At 48.3% G+C, this 27,608-nt stretch overlaps 2 protein-coding genes across 5 annotated transcripts in view; one reads left to right on the forward strand and one right to left on the reverse strand.

The window, feature by feature from the left end:
* Positions 1-9,558, forward strand: part of Adam19 (ADAM metallopeptidase domain 19) — a 96,832-nt gene extending 87,274 nt beyond the window's left edge. For all 4 annotated transcript variants that reach the window (XM_087194909.1, XM_087194908.1, XM_087194911.1 and 1 more), the window contains exon 23: positions 9,106-9,558. In XM_087194909.1, the coding sequence (XP_087051035.1) occupies positions 9,106-9,231 (126 nt within the window). In that variant the 3' untranslated portion in view covers positions 9,232-9,558. The remainder of the gene's footprint in view (positions 1-9,105) is intronic.
* On the reverse strand, positions 883-14,524 carry Nipal4 (NIPA like domain containing 4). Its single transcript, XM_004836484.4, is given in 8 exon segments — positions 883-1,320; positions 1,323-1,350; positions 2,704-3,311; positions 3,776-3,936; positions 6,420-6,510; positions 7,646-7,702; positions 10,903-11,142; positions 14,132-14,524. Coding segments are annotated over 8 exon segments (1,482 nt in total). The 5' UTR covers positions 14,382-14,524; the 3' UTR covers positions 883-1,273.
* Positions 14,525-27,608: the final 13,084 nt, after the last annotated feature.

Raw genomic sequence — 27,608 nt, forward strand, 5'->3', positions numbered from 1 at the left:
GTGGTGGGATAGGGCTGCAATTCCAGCCTTCTAGGAGGCCAAGCCAGGAGGATAACAAGGTTGAGCCCGGCCCAGAAATTTAGTGACTTAGGAAGACCCTGTTTCAATATTAATAAAAAATGGGCTGGGGATATAGCTCCATGGGAAGGCTCTGGGTTCAATCCCCAGGACTGCAAAACAAAACAAAATTGGTTCCCAAATGAGTCCAGACAAAGAAGGACTGTTTAGAATGGAGTTGTTCCTCCATTAAAGACCAACAGATTTTTTTGAATGCCTACTATGTACTAGGTACCAAGGATAAGCAGTAAATCAAGGCAAGCTCTCGTGGAGTTTACATTCAGATGAAGATGTACAGCACAGATCGCGAGGAAATATGGTAGTAGTCATGGTAGTAGTAGTAGTAGTAAATGAAGATTATGCAGGAGGGGTCAAATATCATGTTTTGGGGAGACACACTGTTACCTGGTGTTGAGACTGCGGTCTTGGAACCAGAGAGTAGCTTCATCGCCTCCTGGCCATGTGACCTTGGCCAATTATTTAACCCAAGTCCCTTTCTGGATACATAAATTATGGATTAAAAAAATATATCTACCTTGGGAATTTCAAAGGCATTGAAAAAACAATTCACATGGATCAGCCACTATTCTTGGTGCCTGGCAAGGACTCCAGGTTTAACTAGGGATAAGTTGTCCTCAGTGGACTCTTCTCAAAGCAGCTTGTCCCACTCTGAGTGACAGCACAGACACAGAAGATGCTAGAGGGCTTCTCTTGGCAGCCCTGCTTTCAGACTGGGGACTGATCTCCCAGCACCAGAAGAAAAAATTTAATTGTTACACATCCAGAGAAGTTCAAGGCGCACATGTCAAATAAACAACTCTGAAGTTTGTATTGTTAACCCTTCAGTTCACACTCTCAGGGCTCTCAGTTTACTGTCATTCTTGAGATCTGTAGCGTTGCACTGATATTAGTCACAGAGAGAAATCACATTCATTAAAAACTGGGGAGGGCTGGGGATGTAGCTTAGTGGCGCTCCGCCTGCCTCACAAGCACAAGGTCCTGAATCCGATCCCCAGTACCAAAAAAAAAACCCCAAAACAAACCGGGGATTTGAGGCTAGAGATGCAATAGCCAGAATGTGGGTCCACTGAGCCTTTGGAGCTCCAAGGCCAGCAGGAGTGGTGTGGGCTCAGCCACACTTAGGGCAGGAGATGTGAACACAGAACGCAGGCAGGGACTTGTGTGAGGGTCTGAGCATCAGTGTGGGGCTGAGGATCTAGTCTTCCCTTGTTCTGATGAACTGGCTCCTTAACGTCCCTTTCCGTGGTCCTTGTTCCCTTCACGCTCTTGCAGCTAGAAAAGGGGAAGGGGTAACAATTACATCTCCTCAGCTGCTCTTTCTATGGATGCCTCTGGCCAAATGTGAGGGACAAAGGCAGTCCCCACAGCAGGTGGTGTTGGGTAAGTCATGGTGTGCTGCTTCCGTGTGGGCAGCTCACCAGTGGAACTGGGGACTCAGTGGCAAATCTGATCAACAGCCCCCAGGCATGCTATGCCAACCAGGCCTGCACCCTACTTGGTCTGAGCTGAGATTCACAGCTGGTCCCACTGGCCAAGCCTCTAAGGCTATGGCCCAGAAATCTCTGGAGCCTTTTATGCCTGGGTTCCTGGTGGTGCAGCAGAGAAAACCCAAAGGCTAGCCCCTCATGTCCAGATACTCTTAAGTTCCTTTTGCTGAGCCCTGACTCCACACCTTTTCCCCTCCTTCCCAAATCATGTTGTGGTTGACCTCTTGAGAATGAGGAAAGTGCATCCTGTCAGATTCCAGCTCCACAGCCGGGGCACCATTATGAGCAGTGCAGCTGCTGTTCTCCTTCCAGAGCAAGGCAAAATGAGACAGGTTTGGCTAGCAGAGCCTGACTGTGAGGCATTTGTTATGGTTGCTGCTGTTGCTGTTTTGAGTTGTAGGATTATAGCCTGCCTGTCTCAGTGACTGGCTCCTTGGGATGTGCACTGAGAGGGAAGGGGTGGCAGTGCAGTGGAGCAAAAGACACCAAGATGCTGACCACCAGGCTTGAATGCTTGGGAAGGGGCTGAGTGAAACTTCCCTGAGACATCAGGTGGCTTTCACAGTAAGAAAGTCAGCTAGGGTCCTCTTTCTGTCTCCTAGAATAAATGGCAAAAGCAACAGGGTACTTTGCATTGCTTGTGTACCCGTGGCCTCCAGATGGGGAGGCTAACAAACTGCTCTGGACTTTTGGGAGTCAGCTCTATTGCATTATTGGGCTGAGGAACAGAGACTCGGTCTGGGGAGGAGAATTGGTGTGAAGGATTTCCTGAGGCCCAGACTCTCAGGGAGTTCTTGGACTGGGCTACATTCAACAAGTCCTATTCTGTCCTCTCCTGACATGGAGATGGTGCAGAGAACAGCAGTGAGAAGGAGGCCCAGGGTACCTGCTGGCTCCCATGTCAACTTGGTCACTGAGGCTATTTCCAGGAAGTGCTATGGCCACCACTTATCGGGTAGGGAATTTTTTCTCCTCAAAACAGCGATGAGGTATAAATCAACATGTCAAGAAGACATAGCCCATGGGCAGCAGTTGTGCTGAAATGACCTGGTAGTTCTAACACTGAGAGTTCAGGCTGCACCATCAGGCCCATCCTCTCACTTGTGTATTCCATGCTTTATGAGTGGATTGTAAATACCTTGGGCTTCTTTTCTGGTGATGGGGCGCTGGCAAGTTCTATATTGTCCACAAGGATGTTCTTGTCTTCCAGTCTGATGACGGTGGGCTCTGGGGCGGGAGGTGGGGTGGGGGTTTTGTGCATATGGGGCAAGTTGGTGTGACTGATATCCAAGTCTTTGAAAGCATGAAGCATGAACACAGCCAACATGATGGTGACAAAGCCAGACAGGGCGCCCACAATGTCCTCAGCGGTCATGCTGTACCACTCCTTGAACAGGACAACGGAGTTGGTGACAACCATCGTAGTGAAGAACACATAGTAGATGGGGAATACCAGGGAAGTATTAAAAATGTCCAGTGCCCTGTTGAGGAAGTTGACCTGAGTGCTGAGGCTAAGTCCCAGGATGAGGGACAGGATGTAGGGCAGAGGGTGCCGCACAACTGGCAACCCCTGAAAGAAGTTCCTAATGGTGATGCCCAGGCCCTTGACAGCAATCACAGAGAAGGACCCAATCACAGAGCAGATGATGATGTAAATGAGGATATTCCTTTGTCCATAACGTGGGGCGATGATGAAGATAAGGATGAGGCAGGACACCATCAAAAGCACAGTAAAGACAATGAACCCTGCAGGAAGGGAGGGACACAGATTACTCCAGCTGTGAAGGATGTGGTCGGCATCTAGAGCCCAGTACCCACAAAAAGGGGAAGCAGCTCTCCATTTGGATAAACGTGGGTCCCAGTCCCAGCTTCCAACCTTTAAATGACTTGAGTAAGTTATTGAACACCAAAGACCTCAGCTTCCTCATTTGTAAAAGAGGGCAAACAACAGGATCCATACAGGGCTGTTTTGTGAGACTTGATGAGAAAAAGCATTTAGAACACCTTCTGGAACATGCTAACAAAACAAAGCATTTTTGTGCCTCTGGCGAGGAAGCCCATAAAGTAGCCTTGCTAATTCGTACCAGCCCTCTAACTTCCTTTCTTTAGCTTGCTCTGCCCTCTGGGGCAGCAGCGGAGATGGTCAGAACCCAGTCAGACCTTCAGCAGATCCCCCATGTTTTCTCCTCCCCCTGCTGCATGAAGCCTACCTGTGTCTTTCATCTTGGAAGCCAGCTCTGTGACAGTAGTGATGCTCTCTTCTTTAGGGGCATGTATCACCATCACTGTGCTGCCAGCCACACAGATGGCACAGCCCAACTTCCCCAGCAGATTCAGTCTCTCTCCCAGGAAATACGAGGAGAACACGGCACTGCACGTGAAGATTGGGAGAAGCCCATTAGGACAGTTCTGCCTGTCCAGAGTCTTAAAGAGCCATGGTGGCTGAGTGAGCTCTCAGAGAACAAAAGAGCAGAACTCACTACTCTTATTGTGAAAGTTTTCCCACCTCCTCCCCGCAGTGTTTGAAAGAGAAACTCATTCCTAGGAGAGTTAGTTACAGTGTGTGCTGTATGGATAGAAATGCAGGGCCTAGGATTTAGCTCAGTGGTGCCACCACCTGCCTCACAAGTGTAAGTTCCCGAGTTCGATCCCCCGTACCAGAAAAAAAAGAAATGCAGGCGTGCTTCTCTGATACTGAAAGCGGCCCCGAATTGAAGGGTCGGAAGAATCCTTCAAGCTGTTCCCATCTAACTTCTACCCACTGAACACACTCCCTTTTAGTACTGCTGTGAGGTGTCTTTCTCTGGTAGCAGGCAGCTCACCCTTTTAGAAGCCAAAGGGGCATATTGTAGGCCCACGCTAATTATTGGCCAAATATACACCACTTGGCAATTTCTATTCCTTGTTCCACTTCTTCTTGGTTCATTCAGGACAAATCTATTCCTCCACTTGTATGTGTCAACATAAACAACCTCAATGACATTTATAGATGCTACACCTGGGGCATATATTCCCTACCTGGTACTGTGCCAGAAACTTTACATGTATTATCTCACTAACACCTCACAGCTCTTGGTGAAGTAAAACACACCATTCCTATTTTATAGATGAGAAAACTGAGTCTCACAGAAATCAAAGTGACAAGGTTGTATGGCTAGTAAGTAACAGAACCCAGATCTGAGCTCAAGTTCAATTTCAGTATAAAGCCAATGTGTGTTCCTCTCCCCCCTCACTGAAGCCACCCCATGACCTCCTTGAGCTGTCACGTTTCTGGGCACAATACCTCTGCCTAGCACCTTGGTGTTCCTGGGTGACACGATTTCCACTCTTCTCACATCCTCTAGATGAGCCAGCAAAGGTGAGGGAAGGGATGGGGAAATCGGGCAAGCTGGGTATGACCCGTGGGCGTGGTTCTTCTTTACAAAGGTGGCGTTAGTATAGGGTAAAATCTGTTGGCTGTCCTAGGACCCAGGTGGCCTCAAAACACTCCTGGTTTGAGGCTTCATGAGAGGGGACACCAAGGTCTAAACTCTCCCGTCTATCTCCCGTCTTCCTCTCAAAAGGCTAAACATGTTTTACCTACAGTAGCCTATTCCAGAGAGTCTGATGGCATTTTCACAGGCAGGGATCACACATCACAGGAGTCCAGGCCTCTCCCAACGACCTGGGACTGGGAATTTGTAACCTGATCAGATATGTGATAATTATATCATAGCCACATCAGCTGTGAAATCAGCTAGGCCAGTTGTATAATGTGAGTCATGGTTCTACTTGTTTTGCATGTAAATGTTGTGAAGTTGTCAAGATAGCAAAGTAAGACTTAGGAAACTGTGGGTATCCAGGCGTGGTTGGCTGGGATTTACCAGAGTTCCAAGATTAGCCCAAAACCAAAAGCCTCCGATCGATGGGGCCCTGGGCCCCCACAGAAGAACTGGCTCTAAGTTTGTAGCTCAGGGGCCTGAGGACAATGTAGGCACCCACATTTAGTTAATTGATTGCAGAGCTAGGGGTTGAATACAGGGCCTCATGCATGCCAGACAAGCCCACTGCCACTGGGCTACACCACCAACCCTGGAATCAGTTATTTTTAAAACTATTCATCATTAGTTTGTGCTCACTTGAGAGCCTCCATGGCATAGTGGTAAGCACCCAGGCTGTGGTATCAGACTCCCTCAGTTGGAATCCTGGCTTGGCTGCTTGGAACCTGCTTACTGTCGCCAAGTTCCTTAACCTCTCTTGGTGTCAGGTGAGGGTGCTATAAGGATTAAATCAGCCAATCCCCAGAAGACGTTCTAACATTCAGCACACAGTAAGCCCTCGGCCTGTGGCAGCCATGGTTATCCTTTGGTGCCAGTTCTGTATGAAACACCTTCTATGCATTAGCTCATTCAGTCCATGCAACAGAGCCTCCCATCAGGTGTTATTGCATCCCCATTTTGTAGACAGGGAAACTGAGGGTTGGAGCAGTTAAGTGACTTGCCCACAACATCGTAACTACTAAGCATTCAAGTGAGGATTAGAACTCCAGTAGTGTGAATCTGGGGCTCATGCTCTTAATTTGCATCCTTCTCTTATTGAGACACCAAAATATTCACATGCGACAGCCAGCCTGGTGGCAGCAGAAGGCCTTCTAGTTGGTTTAAGCTTGGCCTGACCCTCTGTTCCCCACTAGTCAACAGGATGCTGGAGCCAGTGGTGGCAAACAATCCAGAGTTTGGGCTCTGAACAGCACAGTGCCTCTTTCTAGGGGCTGGCATTGACCTTGGTGCCTGAATGCCAAGTGGCAGTTAATTCCAGGCCTTGACAAACTGAAAAGAATAAAGAGCCAGAGAGGGCTAGAGAGGTGACAGCAACCTTATGAGGATACTTAGTGCTCCCAGCGGTGTGACGACCGTTGCAGGTGTAAATGCATAGGCTCCGAAGTTGGCAGCTTCTCCAGCAGCCACTAGAAAATAAAGGAAGAAAAGCGGCTCCTGTGTCTCCCAGGCACCACCTCCATCCCAGACGAATCTGGGTAGAGGCTACTTCCTCCATTGTGCAACCATGCCCAGAATCCCAGACCAACGTTCCTTAAAATACTGATCCTTCACTCTCTCCTGGGACAGGCTGATCAGAAGGTGAGCCCCAGACTCTCCTGACCAAAGCTTCCCGTTTTGGAGATGGTAAGGACAAGTTAAGTGAGATGCTTGTGGGTAAAGTCTTTTTGTTCTTCTCGTGGCTTGGTTCCTAGCCCAGGCACGGTTAAGTATGTCTCAGGAACTGCCAGTGTTTTGGTCTCCACTTTTAAGGTGAGTTCTAGAAAGGGTTAATTACCAAATAATGAACATTACATTTATTGATTCTCCAGGGACCAACTGGTCCATGAACCTCTTTCGTTGAGGAGCTGTGAACAGTCTAAACTGACAGGCAGGTTGGTAGAAAAGTCTGACATTGCCAAGGAGCATGGACTCGGCTCAGTGAGTTTCCAGGCTGCAAATGCCTGCACATGCCTTTGGTGCTGGAAAATAATAGCAGGGTCACCCTTTGAAGGCAGATGATCACTGTAACAGCTCTGCCTAGGGCAAGGGTCAAACTCTGACTTAAGGGGGTTATCAGTTCAACGTTTCCACCTAAAACAACTAGGGGCACTAGCCAGAAAGGGTGACTGGAAAGTGGAAGAAATATGTGAGTGTGCAAATCTAGGCAAAGCTTAAGTGGCAGACAAGCTATCAAAGTAGGCCAGCAAATTAATTGCCCATGGAATGAAGAAGTTGCCTTAGGGTCCTATCTTCTACCATGTAGAAGTCCACAGGGCCCTTTCCAAGAGGCAGTGATACTATTGCCCTATATTTCAAGGAAAGTTATGAAAATACACCTGTGCCATTATCAGCTCTGTACAAACCTCTTTGGGGTAGATGTTTCATGGATGAAGCCTGACATGGGGTAGAGAAAGTGATCTGAGATGAGAACAAGATGTCAAGGTTGTCAAGATTTTTCATACTTTCCATATTAGAAACAGAAATGCCTCATCCATTCCCACCTCCATCTCCATCCCTGCTATCAACAGTCCACTGTTATTAGTAGGAAAAGAACCCACTTACTGGTGAGAAATCCAGCCCACCACATGGTGTCCTTCAGGTAGCCATAGCCTCCGTCCACTGTGGGAGGGAAGTGACAAAGTTAGAAGTTGGCCACGCTTTCTCATGCTTTCCTAACTGGCTTCACTCCTGGACCTTTAACTGTTCCCTGGGGCTTGGTTCTTAGCTGTCTCCTCAGTAGGTTCATCCATCTCCAAAGTTTTAAGTACAATCTCTATACGATGCCCCTGTTTCATATCTGTGGCTTGGACTTTCCTCCTGACCCTAGAGGTAAATCCAACTGCTTACCTGACATCTCTTGAACTTCTCAGGCATCTTGATCTCTGTCCTCAATGGAACTCTTGATTTTCAATGTTCCCTACTCCCCTGCCAAACAAAACTCAGTATGGCACCTCCATTTATTTAGTTGCTTAAGTCAAAAACCAGGGAATTGCTCTTGATCCTTTTCTCTCCCCCTTCTTCTGCATCCAGTCTATCCTGCAAATTCTGTCTCCAAAAAGCATCTCACATGTGTCCACACCACTGCATTCACCCTCCTCAAAGGCCTTATCTTCTGTGGTCCAGGTTGAGGCAAGGACCTCATTATTCTAGTTCTACTCTTGTCCCTCTAATAATTCATTCCTTTCCTGGTAGCGAGTGGTCTTTTAAAAATGTAAATCATACGTTGCCACTTCTCAGTTTATAGCTGGCCAATGGCATCTGATTACTCTTAGGATGAAAACCAGAATCCCTAAGAAGCCCATGCATCCATGCCCTTGGCCCTGCTCACCTCTCCAAAGCCCTCTGCCACTCTTCTCTTTTCTTTTAGTGCTTCAAAATCAGTGAGCTCTTTTCTGCCTCCGGGCCTTTGTGCATGCTTTCCCTCACATCCAGAATATTCTTCCTACCATGGTTTGCCCAAATCCACACTCACTCTATAGGTCTGGTTTGCATGCTGCTTCCCCTAAGATGCTCTCTTTGACTCACTTATTTTCCTTTGGGATTCTTTTTCATAATCCCCAGTCCTTCTCTTTCAGAGCAATTATCATTTATAATTTCAGTTATCTCCTTATTTTTTGGCATTTCCTCCACTATAATGGGAGTTCCTCAAAGTCAGGAATTGTGTCTGCTTTGTTGAGGGCCTGGAGCATGCTCACTACTCACTAATACTAGTGACGATGATGCGGGATGGACTCAAGATAGTTCTGTGAAAACTGAAAAGTCAGAAGTTGCTTTTGGAGAAGGCCCATTTTCCCAAAGAGAAGACACTTCATTTTCACCAGATTCCTAGTGAAGTCAGAATCACTCCTACCTGTTAAGAACTCTGACAATATTTTACTCTAAAAGTGGAAATCACAGAAGTTCCTGAAATAGCAGATTGGAGGTAAAAATGAGTTCTAGGCAAGATGTCTTTATAAATGGTCAATCATAGACCTCCTGCTCTCCCATGAGCCTAAGCAGACGTTTTCCTGGCACTTTGACAGGTCTCAGGCCTTTCAGGCGTGTTCAGAAGTGACGCACAGAACTGCGGTGACCGCCGCCCCCGGCTCCATCTGTCCCTCCCTGGCCCTTCCACGGCACGCATGGGCTCTGCCGGCCTCACTGGGTAGGTGATGCTGAACCATTCCCAGTGCCTGCTCTGTGCCAAGCACCTTTAGGACATGACAGGGTTGAGCATCCCTAATACAAGGTGTTCCACAGCCCCGAACCTTGTGAGTTCTGACCTCACACCATAGTGGAGAACATGAAACTTCATTTCATGACCAAAATTATTAAACATATGATAGAAAAGTACCTCCAGGCTACATGTGCAAATGTACATAAAATACAATGAATTTCTTATTTAGACTCGGATCTCATCCCATTAAACTTCTCTCTCTCTCTTCATACACATACACACACACACACACACACACACACACACACACACACACACACACATTTTCAAAAACTGAAAAAGTCCCAGATCTTCAGTACTGCTGGTATTTCTGGTCCTGAGCATTTCAGACACTCAACCTGTACATTTCTTCTGTAACTCTTAAGGCTCATACTATTCCTATGCCCATTTGACACATAAGCAAACTGAGGCACAGGAAAAAAAACCACTTTTCTTGCCAGGATTCTGTTTCCAGGAATGGCATCCCACAGAAGCACTGGGTGAACATGTCCGAACTCGAGTTCATCTTCCCGAAACCTGTCCCTCTCTGCATTCTCCATCTCAGAAAGTAGCACCATTAGCTCCCTTGTTGCTCAAGTCAGAAGTCTGAGTCACCCTTGACTCCTTTATACCCTCTCCCTGTAGCCAGTCACCATCAAAGCGAGTAAATTCTACCTCTCAAAACCATCTCTGGAATCCACCACTTGTCTCAGTGCCCAAGTTCTATCTTCTGGGTCACATAATTGGTTCCCCACCCTCTAGTACCTACGAGCCAAGGACCTTCCAAATCCTAAGTCAGACTGTCTCATTTCCCTGCCTAAAGCCGCTCACTCACTTACCCTTGCACTCAGACTCCACAGCCCCGCTGAGAAGACCCTCCATGGCCTTCACCTCATCTTCCACCCTGCTGTGCTCCAGCCGAGCCAGACAACTTCCAGTTTCTAGTATCACCTGTGCCTCTTCTCTATGAGGACAGCACATGCTGCTCCTCCTACCTGAAAGACGTCCCCTGAACCCTGCTATCTCCTCCTCATTACCTGGATGCTCCATGAGGACATGATACCCATGTCCAGCATCATAATGTACTTGGCCCACAGCTGCCACATAAATGACGATTCCATGAACAAGTTCTTTGCCACATGCACAGGAATTGCTTCATGCCTACACATCCTACTTTCCAAACAAGCAAGTCCCTGTGGACAGAGACTCAGTAACTGCTGGAGCCCACAGGGAGCTCAAATGGATAAGTAAGGGGGCCTCACAAGAGTCCAATGCCATTGCGGGCAGAGAGGCATCTGTGCTACCATTGACCGGGAACACTTGTGTCTTATCTGTGATGGCATCTCTGGTAAGAAATAAAGCCAGGAATAAGCCTGGAGGGTCTGATTTTCAGTCCCGAGGCTTTTCCCTGTCGAACCCCAGTGCACATATCATGGAGTCCTCAGGAAATCTGGATTATAGAGAGAGTCTCCCGTTGGCAGGTGGGATTCTCAGCAGGTTGACAATGAGTCTGTTGTGCCCATCTGAGGCCACACACTCGACTGCAGCCTGGGCCCTGTGAGGGAAGCTGGCTCAGGCTCTGCTGACCTGTGCCCTGTCCTCCCCCATTCCCCAAGGAGCCTACCAGCCCGGGTGGCCCCACTGGTCACCAGTCTAATGAGGCCCTTCTTCTTGAGGATGACGCTGGTGCCGATGAGAAAGCAGGACAGGAAGGCCAGGCCCAAGCCGATGTAGAAACCATAGTTCTTCCTGATCCTTTCCTGCCAGGTGTCCAAGGTGGCATTTTTGGGCACCTCAGGGTTAAGGCCACTGACGATCTGACACAGGACTTCTTGGGAAGAGCAGTAGAGGCTGATCAGGGAACCTGCATGGGAAACCATGGTGAGAGTCACTCCAGGGAACTATGCACGCTTACAGATGTTGGCATCAGCTACTCTTTTCAACCTCCATGCTTCCATTACTGCAGGGCTCCACACACACACACTCTGGGCCCCAACCAAAAAATGTTAACATCCTCTCAGAGATTGCTCTGGCTAAGGGCTTTATTTGTATAAACTTATCCAGTTTTGGCAACCACTTGTCAAGTAATGTCTCTAATCCCCAATTCACAGGTGTGGAAGTGGAGGCAATGTGTGCTCAGGTACCTGCTTAAAGGGAGCACAAATTATCTGATTTCAGGGCTCCAACAGGTAGCACTGATGCCATACATACCAGGCAGTGTCCCCGAGCTGTCCAGAATGATTAAGTCTGTCCATCCCCCTGTCCTCTGCAGGAATTCCCCCTCGGGCTAGGGACATGTGGGTATCTAGTAGCTCATGGTCCCACTCAGGGGCCTCTTCACTTGCATCTCCCTCAGCTCTAGCTGCAAGGGAGGCTGGTCACAGGAGCTGAGACTAGACAGTCCACAACCCCTGTGTAGGCCTCAAGATGACTGAGTAGGGAGCCTCCCACTTGTGGGAACTGACCATTCTCAGGTATTACTTCTAAGCCCTTTGGTGCTTGTGGTCAGTGACCAGAATCTCCTTTGGGTTACAAAAGGACTGGTTTCCCTGCTACCCTATATAGACTCTGTCTATAATTTGCATTCTGCATGAGTCTCCCCTCATGGACCAGAACCAGCCCACCCTTTCCTCCCCATCTGCCATAAACACCATCGACGGTAAGGATGAACCTAGGCACCAGAGGCAGACCCTCAGGAAAAAACTAAGCCACATGATTTCCATAAAACAGCACGAAGAATAACCAACCACCCTCCAGTGCTGCCACACACATGGTCCTCTGGTCTGGAGTTTTCCATGAGGATCCTCACAACCACTCTATGAAACAGGCTCAATGATCCCTTCCAGGTCTTTAGTTGAAGAAACTGAGTTCAGTAACCTTCCTAAAGCTAGCTGATCAGTAAGAGGGGAGGCCAGAATTAGACTCCAAGCCATTAGATGCCAAAGCTCATGCTCATAATCACCACATACACTCCAATAAAGCATGCAGCAAGGGGGGAGGAGGCATCATCTGGCCTCCTAAGGGGCATTTTAGAATATGAGTCTGTTACCAACATTTAAAAATTGTGAGCATTTCCATGAAAATTCACATTTGGGGCCACACTTATAAATCAGAAGATCTGCATGCCTCCCTGGGTAAGCCGGGCAACCAATGCCTGCAGCTGGGCAGTGGGTGCCCCCTAGACAGCGTGGTTCTCTGCAGTTCCTCAGAGTCTCTTTAGTTATCTGTAGGCCTTCAAATTTGTGGCCCCCAGAGGTAGAAGGCTCTTTCAAGCTATGTATCACAAAGGCACAGACTCCAGTTCCAAGGATGGACCAGGATCTCTCAGACCAAGCCAGTGCCTGGAAGGGCCCCGAAGTTCAAGGCCAGGCAGCTCTGGGTTTGGCATGTCTGCAGCAGAGTGGCATCTTGGTGGAGCAGAATAAGCAATGCCGGCCCTTCTTCCATGGCATAGAATCACAGAAAAACAGAGCTGGTAGATCCTTTAAAAACCAGCCAGCCTAGCCCTCCTACTTCCAGCTGGGGAAACAGAGGCCCTGGGAAGGGAAAGGACTTGCTTGAGTCACACAAACGCCTGGTGGTGGATATGGGTCTGGAACCCACCAGGGACATCCACATGTTTGTTGCAATGGAAGACCCACCTTTCCAACACCCGTGTCACAATCACCGGAAGATGAGACAAGGAGCCATCACTGCTTCCCTAATCAGACTGGTCCTGCATTGCTCACTCCTGTTCCTCCAGTCCAGGCCTCCTTGCCCAAGAGCTGAATCTGGGGAGTTCCCTGAGCCCAGGAAATGAGCCAGAGCCTGGGGGAACAGGGCCAGGCAAGGCCAAGCTTATTCCCACACCCTTCCTCTGCCCCCTGAAGGTGTCTCTCTAGTAGGAGGAGCCAAAGGACTCATGGGAAACTTGGCTGTCAGTCACTGGGAAGCCTGTAGCACCCAGGAGCCCAGCACTCTTCACTGAGCCAAGTTCTCTCCCTACAGTGGAAAGAGAGGAGGTTGATGGCCTTCCTCTGAAAAATGGGGGATTCCTGTCTTCTCCCCCAGAATATGTTCGGGCTGGAGAACACAGTCTACCCAGGGACAAAGGGGAGGCTGAAGATGGCTCAGAAAACCCAGTCAGCCAGCGCACCACCGGCCAGCATGGAGCGCTTCACTGCAGAAGAAGTTGGAGAAATGGGGGTAGCCCGCAGACTGTCATTCCAAGGGCAGGTGGGAAAGAGTACGCACCAAGACCTGAGCTGAGCATGGTAGTACAGGTAGTGCTAGACCCAGAGCCCTGTCTTGCATTCTGTGTGCCCGCAGAATTGCCTTGAGCAAGTTACTCATCTCTTCAGGGCCTGTTTCCTTATCCCTAGAATGGGATTAGTAAAATCATAACTTTACCACCTCTTAGAGTGGCTTCAAGAATTAAATGAGATACTGCAGGGTGAGGCCTAGTCCGCTACCTGCTTTGTGGCCGGAACTCACCGAGCAGCCCAGGGTCTTTCCCTAACCCTGCATCTTCGGGTTTGGGGGCCCTGAGTTTCTGTGCCCCTGTCCCCTCTGTCCTGGGTAAGGACACGGCCCCATCTGGCGAGGGACGAGAATCAATAGTAACTGTACACTAACCCCGAGCCCCCACTTCGCAGGCCGCCTCTGGTCAGTCATACTCTACCCCCAGTTCCCTTTCCCCCTCTCTCTGCGCTCAGCCACCCCAGCAGCGGAGGTGGAAGTGAAGCCTAAGCTCGGGGCTGATCCTCAAGAGGGGTCTGAGAACGGAGTCACCCCGGGCCGGCCCCCAGGATGGGAAAGACGGGAGGGAAGGCTAGGGGCCGGAGCCGCCCAGGTCCCAGCCCGGCCGCACGCACCGTTCTCGCAGCTGGCGTTGCCGGCGCGCAGCTCCATGGGCCCCGGGCGCTGCGCGGATCGCGGGCGGGCGGCGCGCCCGGGCTCCGCGGCTCCCGCCGGTGGCCGCGACTCGTCCCAGCGTGGCACGGGCGCCGGGGTCCCGACCAGGGGTGGGAAGAGTGACGCGCGCCCAGAGGGCAGAGTCCCGGGGGAGGAGTCAGTCGGCGGCCTGGGCACCTCTGGGCGCTGGGGACCCGAAGAGGGGCGCATGCCCTCCTGGGGTGCGGGCGCCGCGGGGCGCCCAGCCGCGAGTCACCGCCAGTGCCAGGGCGAGGCGATGGGGCGTCCCCGGCCCGCCTCCCGGACGCCTGCGCCCGCCCGCGTCCCGGTTGCCCTGTTGGTTGACGACTGGCGGGGGATGGCAAGAAAGGGAGCGACCTTCCCGCCCAGGTGGAGTGGCAACGTGGGGCCTGCGAGGGCCCAGGGGTTGGAGAACCGGATTTCTTCCCTCCCTTCTCTCCCTCCTCTGCCTTTTTCACTGATTCATCACAGAAGTCTGATCTGCGCTGGGCACTAAGCAGGTAACAGCAGCACCGTGAGAGCCCTAAAGTGTTCGGTATACATTTATGTGACTGAATGGATGGTAGGAGACTGGTAAGTTAAATGAAAAGAAGAAATACAGGGATTTGAGACCAAAATGAGTCCGGCTGGTGGGTGCGGTGGCACGCACCTAAGCCTAACACTCAGGAAGCTGAAGCAGGAAGGCTGCCGCGAGTTCAAAGCCAGTCTGGGCTGCATAACCCACTTCCCCAAAAATCAGACCTAAAAGAAAAATAATCAGCCTTGAAAGCTAGAGATCAAACACGCCGGCCCCATCAGCCCCTCCTTGCCTAACCTGCCTACAGAGGAGCCACCTAGCAAGAGAAGAGCGATCCCCAGGAAGGCCAGGATAGGCTGATCCGGCAGCATGTTTGATCTCTAGCTTTCAAGGCTGATTATTTTCTGATTAGGTCTTATTTGCAGGGAAACAGGTGAGTTCAAGGCCAGCCTGAGCTACGTAGTGAGCCCCTGTCTCCAAAAAATACAAAAATCACACTATTACTTTTTCCCCAAGAGCTTTATACAATAATGGGAGAAATAGAATACGATCAACTATTCAGCTATAAATATTTTCCTATTTACTATTTAAAATGTATATATATATATAAAGAAAGTATGTAAATTATTTCTATATAAGATTGTATAAATTTGTATGCACATACACGCATACGTGTGATGAAGTATTTCTCTCCTGTGGGTAACCATAAAAACAAGGTTGAAGAGCACAGAGAGATGCTGTCAAAACCCTTACGTAGTGCTCGCTGTAGGCCAGGGAGTGTTCTGAGTGCTGAAAAACTCCAGTTCATGTAACCTTCATGAGTCTATGAGGTCCAAACTTTTATTATTCCCAGAAAGGAAACTGAGTCAGGGGGTGATCAAGTCCCTAGTCATGGACCCCACCTGGGAAGGTGAAATGCTGGGATCAGATTTATACTGTCAGCAGTCACACTAAGCCACCTGGTGTTTTAGGCTGAAATAAACGCCTGCTCCTGGGCCTGGAGGGCGCAGGGAGGCCAAGAAAGCAGGCATTGGTTCGGGCAGTGTTGGTCACCAACATCCTGGAGGAGGTAACTTTTAAAAGTAGTCATCCACAGAGTCTTCTCTATAGGCATCATGTCACTTAGGCCTCCCATGAAGCCGCTGCCCTTAGCCTCCCTGTGTGAGGGAGTCGGGGGGGAGCAGAGGTGCTGGGGTGCCCAAGCCTGTCCCGCTGTCATCGACCCCCACAACCCTGCTGGTGGGCTAACCAGGCCACGAAGGATGGCTTCTCCCCGCATGGAACTGATTCTCCCTTTCTGGAGTACGAGTACTGTAAACAAGTCACTTATTTTCCACAGGGCTCAGTTTTCTTGTCTGTCAGATGACACGGCCCCCTTTGGACCCTCTCTGTGTGTGAATTGTCACGGGGTTGGGGAATGGGAGGTAGGGCAGAGCCCAGAGGAGAAAGGTAGCTGCAGGCATTGCAAGCAGAACACATCCCCATCCAGGGGTCTTAAGCACCCTCAGGCCTGGCCCGAATTTTGGAAATCTGCACAAATGGAGACAAATACCTTCAAGACCATTCTGAATTAGGAGCCAGGCTGGCACGAAACTGGATGATTGGCTCTAGAGGAAATGATCCTCTGTTATGGAAACATACATACATCTCTGCTACCCAAAAGGGAGGATGTGACAAGTGAACTGACCTTTTTTTCCCTCTTACCTAAGCATCTCGGCAGCACAAATCCTCAGTGTGCTATAAAACTGTCTGCTCCAATGCTGGCGACGGTGCAGCCCTCAGATCAGCACTGCATTCAGCTCGATTGCTTTTGTTCTGAGAACACAGGACCAAAGACTTAGTGTTTCCCTAGGACTTGAGTTTTGGGTTTTCTCCAGCTTTGTCGAGGTATTATTGGCAAATAGAAATTGAGTATGTTAAAGGTCCACAAGATGATGATCTGGTTCACTGTGAGATGTTTACTTACCACAATCGAGCTGATTTATGCATTCACCCACTTCACCGCTACCTGTGTCTGTGGGGATGGAGGTGACCGAGAGGATTCTTGTGGTGAGAACACACAGAATCTAGTGGCCTCACTTCGTGTCTTGATCTTTGCAAGTCACAAGAGAGGAAGGTGCTTGGGTTGTGGTTCCCAGAGCTGCACCAGGCTCCTGAAAGACAGGTGCACGCCAGTGCCCTTTAATACATTCATCTTTATCTGTGTTTGTGATTTGAGGAGCCGCTAAGCTTCCAGGTCCTGGCCAGCGGTCATCTTGCAGAACTGAGTTCACCCTGTGCTTCGAGACAGGGCTGTTCAGATGCAGGTGAATAGGGGTTTCGGGGTGGTGGTAGGAGGTGGCGAGGCTGGACCCTCTCTAGGCCCCAGGCTCCCCATCTGCTGCAGGAGGGGGCTGGGCCCTCCCAGGCTGCCATGGGGCCTCTCTTCAGGGCAGACATAAAGAGCCCTATTGAACCCCAGTCTCCTCGGCTGCTGTCCTGACAAAGCCCTTTTCTCCTCCAGCCACAATGGCCCTGTCAGGCAGGTAGCAGGGCTTGCAGCTTTGTCTCCCCAGAAAAGAACAACAGGGTTCACTGTCTGTCCCAGGCTTGCTCTCCCTGGGGAGGGCAGAGGGCTTTGGAAGGGTCTGCCCAGCTAGGGACAGATGGGCCCTGTCCTTAGCCAGCCAGGGGCTGGTGACCACCCAGCTGGACCTTCGGGATGAGCAGGGCCACAAATTCACCAAAATCCAAGTTTCTAAAAATGTGACTTTTCAAAGTTCATGTCCAAATGTTTTGTGTTAAAGAGTTGCCGGGCCCCAGAGAGTAGCCACATGTCACTACTGAGCCCTTGATAAGTGGGTGGGTTATCAATGTAAGATAGCTCTGCCAGCATTTTGTACCGGATAAGCCTCTGATGTAGGTAGGGGTCTGTCCTGAGCATTGTAGGACCTTCAGCAGCTTCCTTGGCCTTGCTCTGAAATTACCAGGAACATATGTACATTTCCTCCTGTTGACCACTGGTTTTGACAACTAAAAACATCTGTAGATAATTGCCAAAATCACCCTGGATTGAGGACCACCCAGATTTCAAAGACTTGATAAGGAAAAAATGAATGTAAAATATCTCAGTGATTTTTAAATATTGATTACATGTTGAAATTATAATATTTTGGATATACAGGGCCAAGTAAAATATGTTATTAAATCCGTTTTCTCTGTTAGCCTATTTCTTTTTACTTTTTAAAAAGTGGCTACTACATATTTAAAATTATGTATATGGCTCACATGATGTTTCTAGGGCTGTTATAGGGGAAGAAGAGAGGGAAAGTGACCCAAGTGGAAGGTCAGACAGCAGCCAGGGCTCTGGTCAGGTCTCCAAATGGCACCCGGACCAACTCGGTTATTCTCTGCAGCTTCCCAGCTGAGAGGTCATCCAGAAACTAGTGTGTCAGGTGTTTCCAGTGTGACATGGTGAAGGAGCACAGGAGGAGGCAGAGCAGACATGAGCAATGTTAATGTTATTTATTGAGGGTTGCACTATGTCGTATACACAATCACTTGACTTTGCCAACAACCCCAGGAAGCAGGCTCCGTTATTATCTCCATTCCCCAGATGTGGAGGAGAAGTCTAGTGAGGACACCCAGCCTGCAAGTTGAGAAGCCAAGACTCAAACCCCAAATGCTCTTCAATCCTACACACATTGCCTAGTCCTTTACAGCTCTGCAGAGTCGGCCTGCTGAGCAGGGTGGGGAAGGATAGAAAGGTCACCTCCTGCAGGATGATGCGGAATCATGGGAATCTCAACCATCGGTATGCAGAGGCTGGCCCACACTTTCCGGGCGTGTCCCTGGAATGGCCACTGTCCTCATAGAGAGCTCTGTTGTCATCAGAAGTATGCTTAGAATGGACACATGTTTTCGGTCTATCTCTCTATCTCTCATAAGAGCTCTCTGCCCAGCAATGGGGTCCACACACCACTGGCCTTGATAACGGTTATTGAAACAGTGCTGTTACTGAGCTCTTCCTCAGTGGGCTAAGCGCCTTGCACACGTTGCTCTTGTGGTCATTACAACCTGGGTACCATCTGAAATGCCATTTTACAGAAGAAGAAACTGAGGCTCGGAGAGCTAAAGTGACTTCCTGCAGTCAGACACAGTGAGAGGGACAAATTCATAAGCTGGGCTTGTGCGTCCCCAGAGCAGTAGGACTCTTAACCGAGGCACTGGTTTGGTGAGGCCAGAACCTTCTTTCCTGTACCCTTCTGGTCCTCCTTAGTGCAGGGCAGCTGTGAAGACTGGGCCCCTGCAGAAACCACAGTGAGTTCTGTATTGCTCCATTTGCTCTCATTCAGAGTGCTGAAAAGGCTCACTTAATCTGACTTTCTTGGTTTGCAAATGGGGAAACTGAGGCACCCACCAAGGCTAGATCGTGCCTTACGTTACTTGATGAATTTGTGACAGCCTTGGCACTTCACTAAAAGTTGCTTGAAATTCAGTCTAGCACCTTTATCTCCTATGCTTTCTTTCTGGGCAGAAAAAGCTGCTTTGAAGGCAAATGATGTTAATTTTTTAATCATTTTTAATTTTTCCTACAGTACTGGGTAACTTGCTAGGCAAGTGCGCCACCACTGAGCTACATTCCTAGTCCTTTTTATTCTTTGTTTTGAGACAGGGTCTTGCTAAGTTGCCCAGGCTAACCTTGAATTTGACCCTCTTGCCTCAGCCTCCCAAATACCTGGGATTATAGGCATGTGCCCCTGCTCCCAGCATGTGCCACTTTTAAAGGATGAGCCGGTAAACTAAGCATCATCCTATTGAATTCTCACAAGACTATAAATTGAAAAACAAAGAAGACTATGAGTTGGGTACTGCTACAATTCCCATTTTAGAGATGAGAACACCAAGGCTTAGGGAGGTGAAGTAACTTGTCTCCAGTTAAATAATGGAGCTGTGATGAAACCTGCAGACTGATTCTTCGTCACTCTTCACAGGCTGATCACATTACATTCATGGCAACATCTGCCTGCAGGAGGAAGAGTTTCAGATTACGGCAGAGGACAGAGCTCGCTTGGAGCCCCGTATGTGGCGGCACAGCATTGCTGGAGAACCTGATGGCTTAAGTTACATATAAGAACATCAGGTCTTATTGAAAATCAGCTAGTGTTAAAATAGCAATATTGATATAAATTATTAATACTTGTCGCACAACTTTTGTTTTGCAGGTGTTTTATGTCTATTTCTTCTCATCTTCACAGCAAGCTGATGTTAGGATAACCTCCTGGTACCCGAGTTTCATGGTAACTTTGCAGTACATGAAATTACCCTAATTTTACAGCTGAAACTCTGAGGTCAGTGGCTTGGTGAAGATCACACAGGTAAGGGCAGTTCAGCTCCCGGGATTTGGGCAGGTTCGCAAAGTGCCTGCTACCCTGACTTTTGTGTCCCCACTGAGTCACTGACAACCTCAGGGTAGGGATGGAGAGAGATCACAGTGACACTGGCACCTGGACCTGTTCGGACCTGCAGCACTTGGCGTTCAGGAACAGGGAGTTCTGAACATGGCCAGGGAGAAGCCTGTCAACTGAAATATGAGCAACAAACCTAGGCTCTGTTTTCCCCTTTTAATTTGTTTGTAATGAGCCCATCTCAGCTTCTGACGTTTGAGAGGCTGGTAAAAAAATCAGGATGTGAGTTCTAGTCTCTATTCCATCACTAATACACTGGGACCTGAGACGGCTCCTTCCCGTCTGGTCTCAGTTTCCCCCATAAGTTCAATGAAAATGAGGAACTAGATCATTAGTTTTTATAGCCCTTTTCTTTTGTGGGATCAGAGCAAGCTTTTGCCCAAATGTAAAGTTGTCTGGAAAAACAACACACAAACCTCTTTAAAGAGCTGTGTGTTTCGTTGCTTCAGAGAAGAAGCCTGGAACCTTGACCATCTCAGCCTCCATGACATTTCCCTGTGTCCTCTCCCCTGCAGCAGCAGCTAAGACCCCACACTCCTGCAAACACCAGGCTGACTGACAGTGGGGACTGAGTGGCCTCCGCGGCCTGCAGCCTGTGCACCGGCCTGTGCTCTCATGGGACGCGCCTGCCGCGTGGGTTCAGAAGAATGGCCAGAGACCTCCCTGAATGGAGAGTCTTACGGAAGGGCACCTGTGGGCATGGGACCTTCTCCAGGCCCATTTATCAGAGCCTTGGGACACAGGCATGCTGTTGCCGAGTAGACATGAGCACTCTTGCATGGGTGATGTGGTCGGAATCCCATTGAGAAATTCCTGCTCACTCCAGGGTAGCTTGACGTGTGGTGTGGTACTGGAGAGGTGTTTGCTTTGGAAGCTCAAATAAAATAGGCTCAGCCTGCTTTGAGGACTCTGGGGAGAAGGAGTAGCTTTGCAGTTGTGTGTGGGTCTCACTTCAGCCACTCATAATAGCTGTGTAACCTTAGGCAAATTATGGATCCTTTCTGGGCCTCTGCTGTCTTATCTGAAAAATAAGAATAATAATGATAATGGTAATAATAATAAAGTTACCTCGTAGTGAGAACTTGCTGTAAGCATTTCTCCTGCACTGTATCAGCAAGTCCTCACGATGACCTTATTAAGGAGGTATCCTCCTGTCCATTTCCCAAAAGAGGAAACTGGAGCACAGAGAAGTTCAGTGGCTCACCCAAGTTCCTAAAGCTGTAGCTGTCAAATGGTGGCACACGCCTGAAATCCTGGCACTCTGGGAGGCTGAAGCAGGAGAGAAGCAAGTTTGAGCCCAGCCTGGGCAACTGAGTGAGGTGCCGCCTCAAAAGAAAAAATAAAAAACTTAAAGGCTGGGGGAGAAGGAGCAAGCTAAGATGCAAACCTATGTTTATTTGACTACAGAGGGAACATTTTCATCTGTATCATTACCCCACCTCCTTACAATAAAATCTGCTCCAAAGGCTCTGTTGAGAATCACAAGAAACAATTTAAATCATGATAGCAGAGGTGGTGCTTGACAAATAAATTCTCTTTCCTCTTCTCCACAATAAGTGCACCAAGGAAGGTATCTGTGAGGCTAAAGGAGTTATACAAGTTCCATTCTTCCTGGCAGGTGGAGGACTATAAGAAAAAGGAAGAGAAAAACTTTTTCCTGCAAACAGCCTTCTTTGATGAGTGTTTCCCAATCTATGTTCCATGGGACAGCACTCCACAATGTTCTATACTCAATAAAGTGGTGGTGGCAAAGCTATGGCATGTGTGCTGCAGCAGGCATGCACAGCCCTCTCTGTCTGCGCCTGAGCCAAGTCACCCTAGCATCGCCTCAGCAGCTGAGCATCAGATTACAGTGCAGATAGGAGCAGTGTTGGCACTTTGCAATAAATAAGTGGGCTTTGGGTTGCAGTTTAGGCTCTCACTACTCACTGTCTAAAAGGTTTGCCATCACTGCAAAAGAGCCTGGGGAATGCCACATCCTCAAGTCCTCTCTTAGAGATTCCTGTTGCACATTAACACATTAGAGGCACTGACCAGTTTAGCTTAACCTAGATTATTCCAACCTCAGCTGGTCATGGAATCCCCCCCCCCCACCACCATCATGTAATACCTATTTAACAGAACATACTGGCTAGAGGGAAGCTGATTCCTTCCATCTATGCACCTGAGGCCGTTAGGAGCCAGAGAGCCTACACGGGTTGTCCGGTGGTGTATGCTTTTGTGACGGAAGCCTTACTCTCAAACTCATTGCTAAGATGCAGTATAGAAGAGCGGTTAAAGCAGGAAACAACCTGGGTTTATATGCTGCCTTTACTATTCTCTAGCTGTACTCCCTTGAGCAGTTTGCTTAACCTTCATTAGCCTCAATGTCCTTATCAGTAATATGGGAATAATATGGTACAGACCTCATAAGGCTTATTTGGGATTCAGCAAGTTTATAGAAAGAGGGTTTGGAACAGCACCTGGCACCACGTGAGGCCCTAGTTAATTATCACCGTGCCTGGTGGGTTGGGCTCAAAAGGAAGTTCATCTTCGAGTCCCTGGCTGGGGGGGGTGTGGGGGGTCTGCTGTGTAAAAAAGCCCACTTCCACCCACTCTCCAGAGCCCTGCTAGAGGGAGGCGCTGTTCTCCAGCCTCAGCTCCCCATGGCCAGGCATTCTTGGTCCTTTGGGACCAATTTCCACACTTCTGTCTCTTCTTCCTATCTCTTGGCTTAAGTTCAGAGGAGAGTTGGGGGAAAATTGCCAATCTGAGAAACTAGACAGCTCTGGGAGAAGGAGCTGAGGGACAAAGTACAGCACCGTACTGGGGGCACTGACTTTTGAGCTAGATGCCCTGGCATAAAGCACGCCTTCCTTGCATGATTTTTGCCAAGTCACTTAACCCCTGCTTCTTATTTGTCACACAGAAGCAATAATGGTACCTACTTCCTAAGTACCCCATAACTTCTTAAATTTAATAAGCACTTACTCCTTACATGTTGGGTCCTGTTTTAGAACTCAGGGACAACTAATGTCACAACAGAGAAGGTTTCTGGTCCTTACGTTCTAGAAAGGTATAGATGTGTCACAAATAAGCAAAAATAAAATAAATCAGAGAGTTAATAATGGATGCGACAAAATAAAACAGGGTAAGGGTGAGGGAATGTGTCAGAAAATGGTCTGGGAAGGCTCATCAAGGAGGTGACGTTTAAGCCCTAATCTGATTGACAGGAGTGGCTTTCCGCATCCCGTCCCCTCAAAGCTTCCACTCTGAGGCACAGTACCTCTTTCCTGCCTGCTTAGGTCCCAGGAGATTCAGCCCCAGGTACCTTGGCCTCCGCCTTGGATAGATCCACAGCTTGGCACAAGAGCTCCCAGATTCCCGGCGGCTGCCCATTAACTTCCTGCCAACACAGTCACATGGGAAATTCTGGTTTGCACGTGAGCAACCCCAAAGGAATCCAGAATGTGGCTTAGGGTTTCCTCACGGCTAGTCAGGTGAGGCAGTGGGGTAAACACCCTCACCTTCGCAGAGGACCTGCCCAGCCCGTGAGAGGCAACACTGCCCACCCAGTCTGAGGATGCAGGGAGGGACAGAGCTCTGCCCACAAGAGCCTGGGCGCGCCAGCTTTGGGGTAGACTGCACACTGAGGCTGGGCCAAAAAGAGCCACACCTGTTTTGTGGTTGAGCTAAAGATCAACTGCTGATAATTATCTGCTTTCTGCTCCTCCACTCCAGTGCAGCTACTGTATTTGTTTTGTGACCTGCCCTGCAAACACTTGTGCCTCTCTGTCTTTTGTCCACTACTCCCAGAAAGCCTGGCCAGTAGATTCGTTGGACCTTTAGTCAAATCCAGACAGATGCAGAAGCCAGTGGTCCTCATTTTAGAGAAGGACCTTGCTGGTAATTTTTAACTTTTTTAGGAGCCCCAAATCCCTTTAACAATCTGGTACAAAGTATCAACACTTGCCCCCAAAAGATATATCATTTCAAACTGAATTCCAGAGGGGCACAGTTTGCTGACCCTTGGTTCTGTCCAAAGGGGGAAATATCTTATTTTTTTGAAAGTAGTACATTTTTATGGAAGTAGAACTTCTTAGAGAATAGTGACAAATGTTAAGCCTAAAGATCAATGGATTTTTACAGATGTGTCATACAATCTTGTAACGAGCATCCAAAGAAGATTCTTTTCCAGCCTTCAGAATGGCCCAAAGAATCCTTGAAGAGACTATTTGAGACTTCACCCACTCCTAAGGGAAACATATAAATTCTGACGTTTCCATCATCCCCCACACACATACTTATTTTGCATGGTAGTTATTTATTATTGACTGTCTTTTGAATGACACTAGGCTTCCTTGGAAAGCCAACCTTACATTACTAATCCTGGTACCCCCATGCTGATGACTCAATAACTTGTGCTTGTTGAACCGTCTCTAAATCCTAGGCCTTCTCTATTATTAATAATAACTACAAATCATCCTGTTCTATATACTGCACTGGTACTTAGTTGGATCATTTTAAGCCTCACATAGGCTTTATGAGGTAAACAGCACTGTCACTATTTCCCACTGAGGTTTATTGGAGTTGAGAGTCTTGCCCAAGACCACACAGCAGCCTGGGATGCAAAACCAAGCCTGTCTGACACCAGAACTCCACTATTGTGTGCTAACCTTCTTATTTTCTTAGCTCTTCTAGGAGAAAGGGCTGGGGCGGAGGAAGACTTAGGCCTGAAGCTGTGGACAGGAGACTCGCCTCCTCCTCATGCACACTGGTCCTAGTTTCCTACAGGTGACCTCAGAGCTATAACTTTCAGGTTTAAAATGATGAACATGAGATCACACATTTTTAAATTATAAAAGTCACACACTTTTGGTAAACAAAATGAATGAATTATGGCTTAAAGGGTAAAAAATAAAGTTTACAATTCCCCGATTATCCTACACCAAAGATGCAGTCACCTCCATTAACAAATTCTTTGGTATCCACCCAGAAATTACACACATATACCCACAAAAATATATACAGAGCCTACCAAGAAAATGTATTCATGCTTCAGCAGTTCGCCTTACTAATAGATGTCTGGAAGATGATGGCCATCACTTTGAGCACCTCTTGTAATTATAGAAGCCACAGGTAACTTGTATCACACTCATGGTATCTCAATAATTTTAGCAGTAAAATATTTATACAAGTTTTTCTTTTCCTTATGTATACATATTTTGGCAGACTCTGTATTCTTTTAGAAAATGAAATCACATTATATAGATTGTATCCCCAGTTGCATTTCTCCTTGCAATGTAACATGGAGAATTTTTCATATTTATACACTTTAATATACTTCATTATTTCTAGAATACTTCATGTTTTTAGACTATTCTAATGTGTGAACATTTCTAACTTACTTAATTAGGTTTCTACTGATTTTCAGTAGAACATGTTGTTTTCAGATTTAAGGATTGTAAACTCTGATATAATGGAAGTTCCTGAACATGCCTCTTTCTACATATCTACAGTTATACCTATAAGGTAAATTCTAGAAGCAGAGTTGCTGGGCTCAAGGACCTCACTTTTTAAAATGTGGATCCCTTCCAAATGGTTTATAGTAAGCTAAACATTAGTATTCCCCCTCCTCGTGTTCATAACTTAATCCCTGGAAGCTGTAAATATGTTGCCTTACACTGTAAAAGGGCTCTTGCTGATGTGATTATGTTAAGTATCTAGCGATGAGGAAAGTAGCCTGGATTTTCCAGGTGGTCCCAATGTAATCACGAGGGTACTTATTAGAAGCAAGGGAGGTGGGTCAGAGTCAGAGCATGACAAAGCGGAGACTGAAGTGATGTGGTCTTGAGGTAGAAGCACAAAGGAACAAGAGATTGATTTTTCATGAGAGCCTCTAGTAGGAATCGGCCTTGCTGACATCTTGATTTTAGCCTGCTGACTAAGCCAGAAGACTTGGGCCTTTCGATGCCCATGAAAGTAAGATAATAAGTTAGTTCATGTTGCTTTAATCTACAAGTTTGTGGTAATGTGTTAAAGAGAAACAGGCAATAGTCCAAGGCTACTACATCCCTTCTCATTTCTACCGAGTCAGTAATAGGAGTGTTTGTTTCCTAAACTCTTTCCTGACACTGTAAACCCACCTTTAAATGTTCCCGGTTTACAGCAGAAGAGGTTAATATGTTTGGGTCCCTTTGAGAATCAGAGGCTGTCTATGACCCACTCCCTAAAGAAGAAGCCTGGCCCCCTCTAGGGTCAGAGCTTTCCTTTTAGAACCTCGGCTGCCCTTTCTGTGCCATCTTCTCCAGGGCAGCCTGAGGTTCCTAGCCACAGGTTCGCCTGGTAAATCTCAGACCGTCAGGGCAGGAGGTCCTTGGAGCACCTGGAGGACTGCTTGAGATGAAGTAGAAAACCTAGGACCAGACCCAGGTCTCACGACCCCAGAGCCATGAGCTCTCTTTGCTGGTCCATCCTCCCCTCCCAGAGAGAGTCTGGAGCAGCCTTTGGGCCTGGGCTGAGCTGAGGTTTGGAGACACCTCAGGTCATAGGTGAGTGCAGTTTTCTACCCAGTTGGCCCAAGCAGTGGAGACCCCAGGCCTCGCCTTCCGCTCCAGGGCTGCAGAAATGTGCACGCAGAAGGCCCAGCCAGGGACTGTGGCCTTGGGCACCGAGAATGAACTGTGGGATCTTTTGGGGAGTTAAGGAGGAGCCACAGAGGGTCTGGGACCGGAAACTCTGCCCTCTCCGCTCTGGTTTCAAGAATACTCCTTTCTGACCTCTGGCTTCTGCCTTAGTCCTCTCCAAATCATTTCTTCCATGTTTAGGCTTTCTGGTTCCTGAAGCTGTTGGAAAATAGCTTTGGACAGATTGAGGACTGGAGGTGAGTGTGATCTTCCAGTACAGACTTTGGCCTTGCCCTGGAGTCCTGGGTGCAAACCCAAGTTAGAAGGAAATGGGGTTCAAGGCCTGGTGCAGAGGGAAGAGTCAGCTCGCCGAACCCTGTTCTCTGTACCAGTGCCAGCGATTAATTCCTGCATGCTACCATTTAATCCTTCCGACAGTCTGAGATATCTGCTGGCACTGTTACTGCAGTATTGCTATTGTGTAGGACGCTCAGATTAAGAACTAGTTACTCTGTCCTACTTGCATTTTTGGCTGAGGAAGATCCCAGGAGAAATAAAATCAGCACTAGCAAACCTCATGCTCAGCCCTGACTCTGTTCCTTTCTTGTTGTCCTTGTCCTTCCAGCCTCCATCGTCCCTCTGCACACGTCTGTTTTCCACAGCCCTGTGTTGTACAACCCGAAACACTGAGGCCAGTACCATTTAGCTCTTTGGTCTCCTTTTTCAGGCCAGCTGCTGTTTTGGCTTCTGGGTTTTGTTTTAGTTTGGTTTTTTGAGACAGGGTTTTGCTATGTAGTTCAGGCTGCTTCGAGCTCTTGGCGATCCTCCTGCCTCAGCCTTCCAAGTG

Source organism: Heterocephalus glaber, unplaced genomic scaffold (assembly GCF_053883595.1).
Source record: "Heterocephalus glaber isolate CG9 unplaced genomic scaffold, H.glaber_assembly_v1.0 deba00001606, whole genome shotgun sequence".
Taxonomy (NCBI): Eukaryota; Metazoa; Chordata; class Mammalia; order Rodentia; family Bathyergidae; genus Heterocephalus; species Heterocephalus glaber.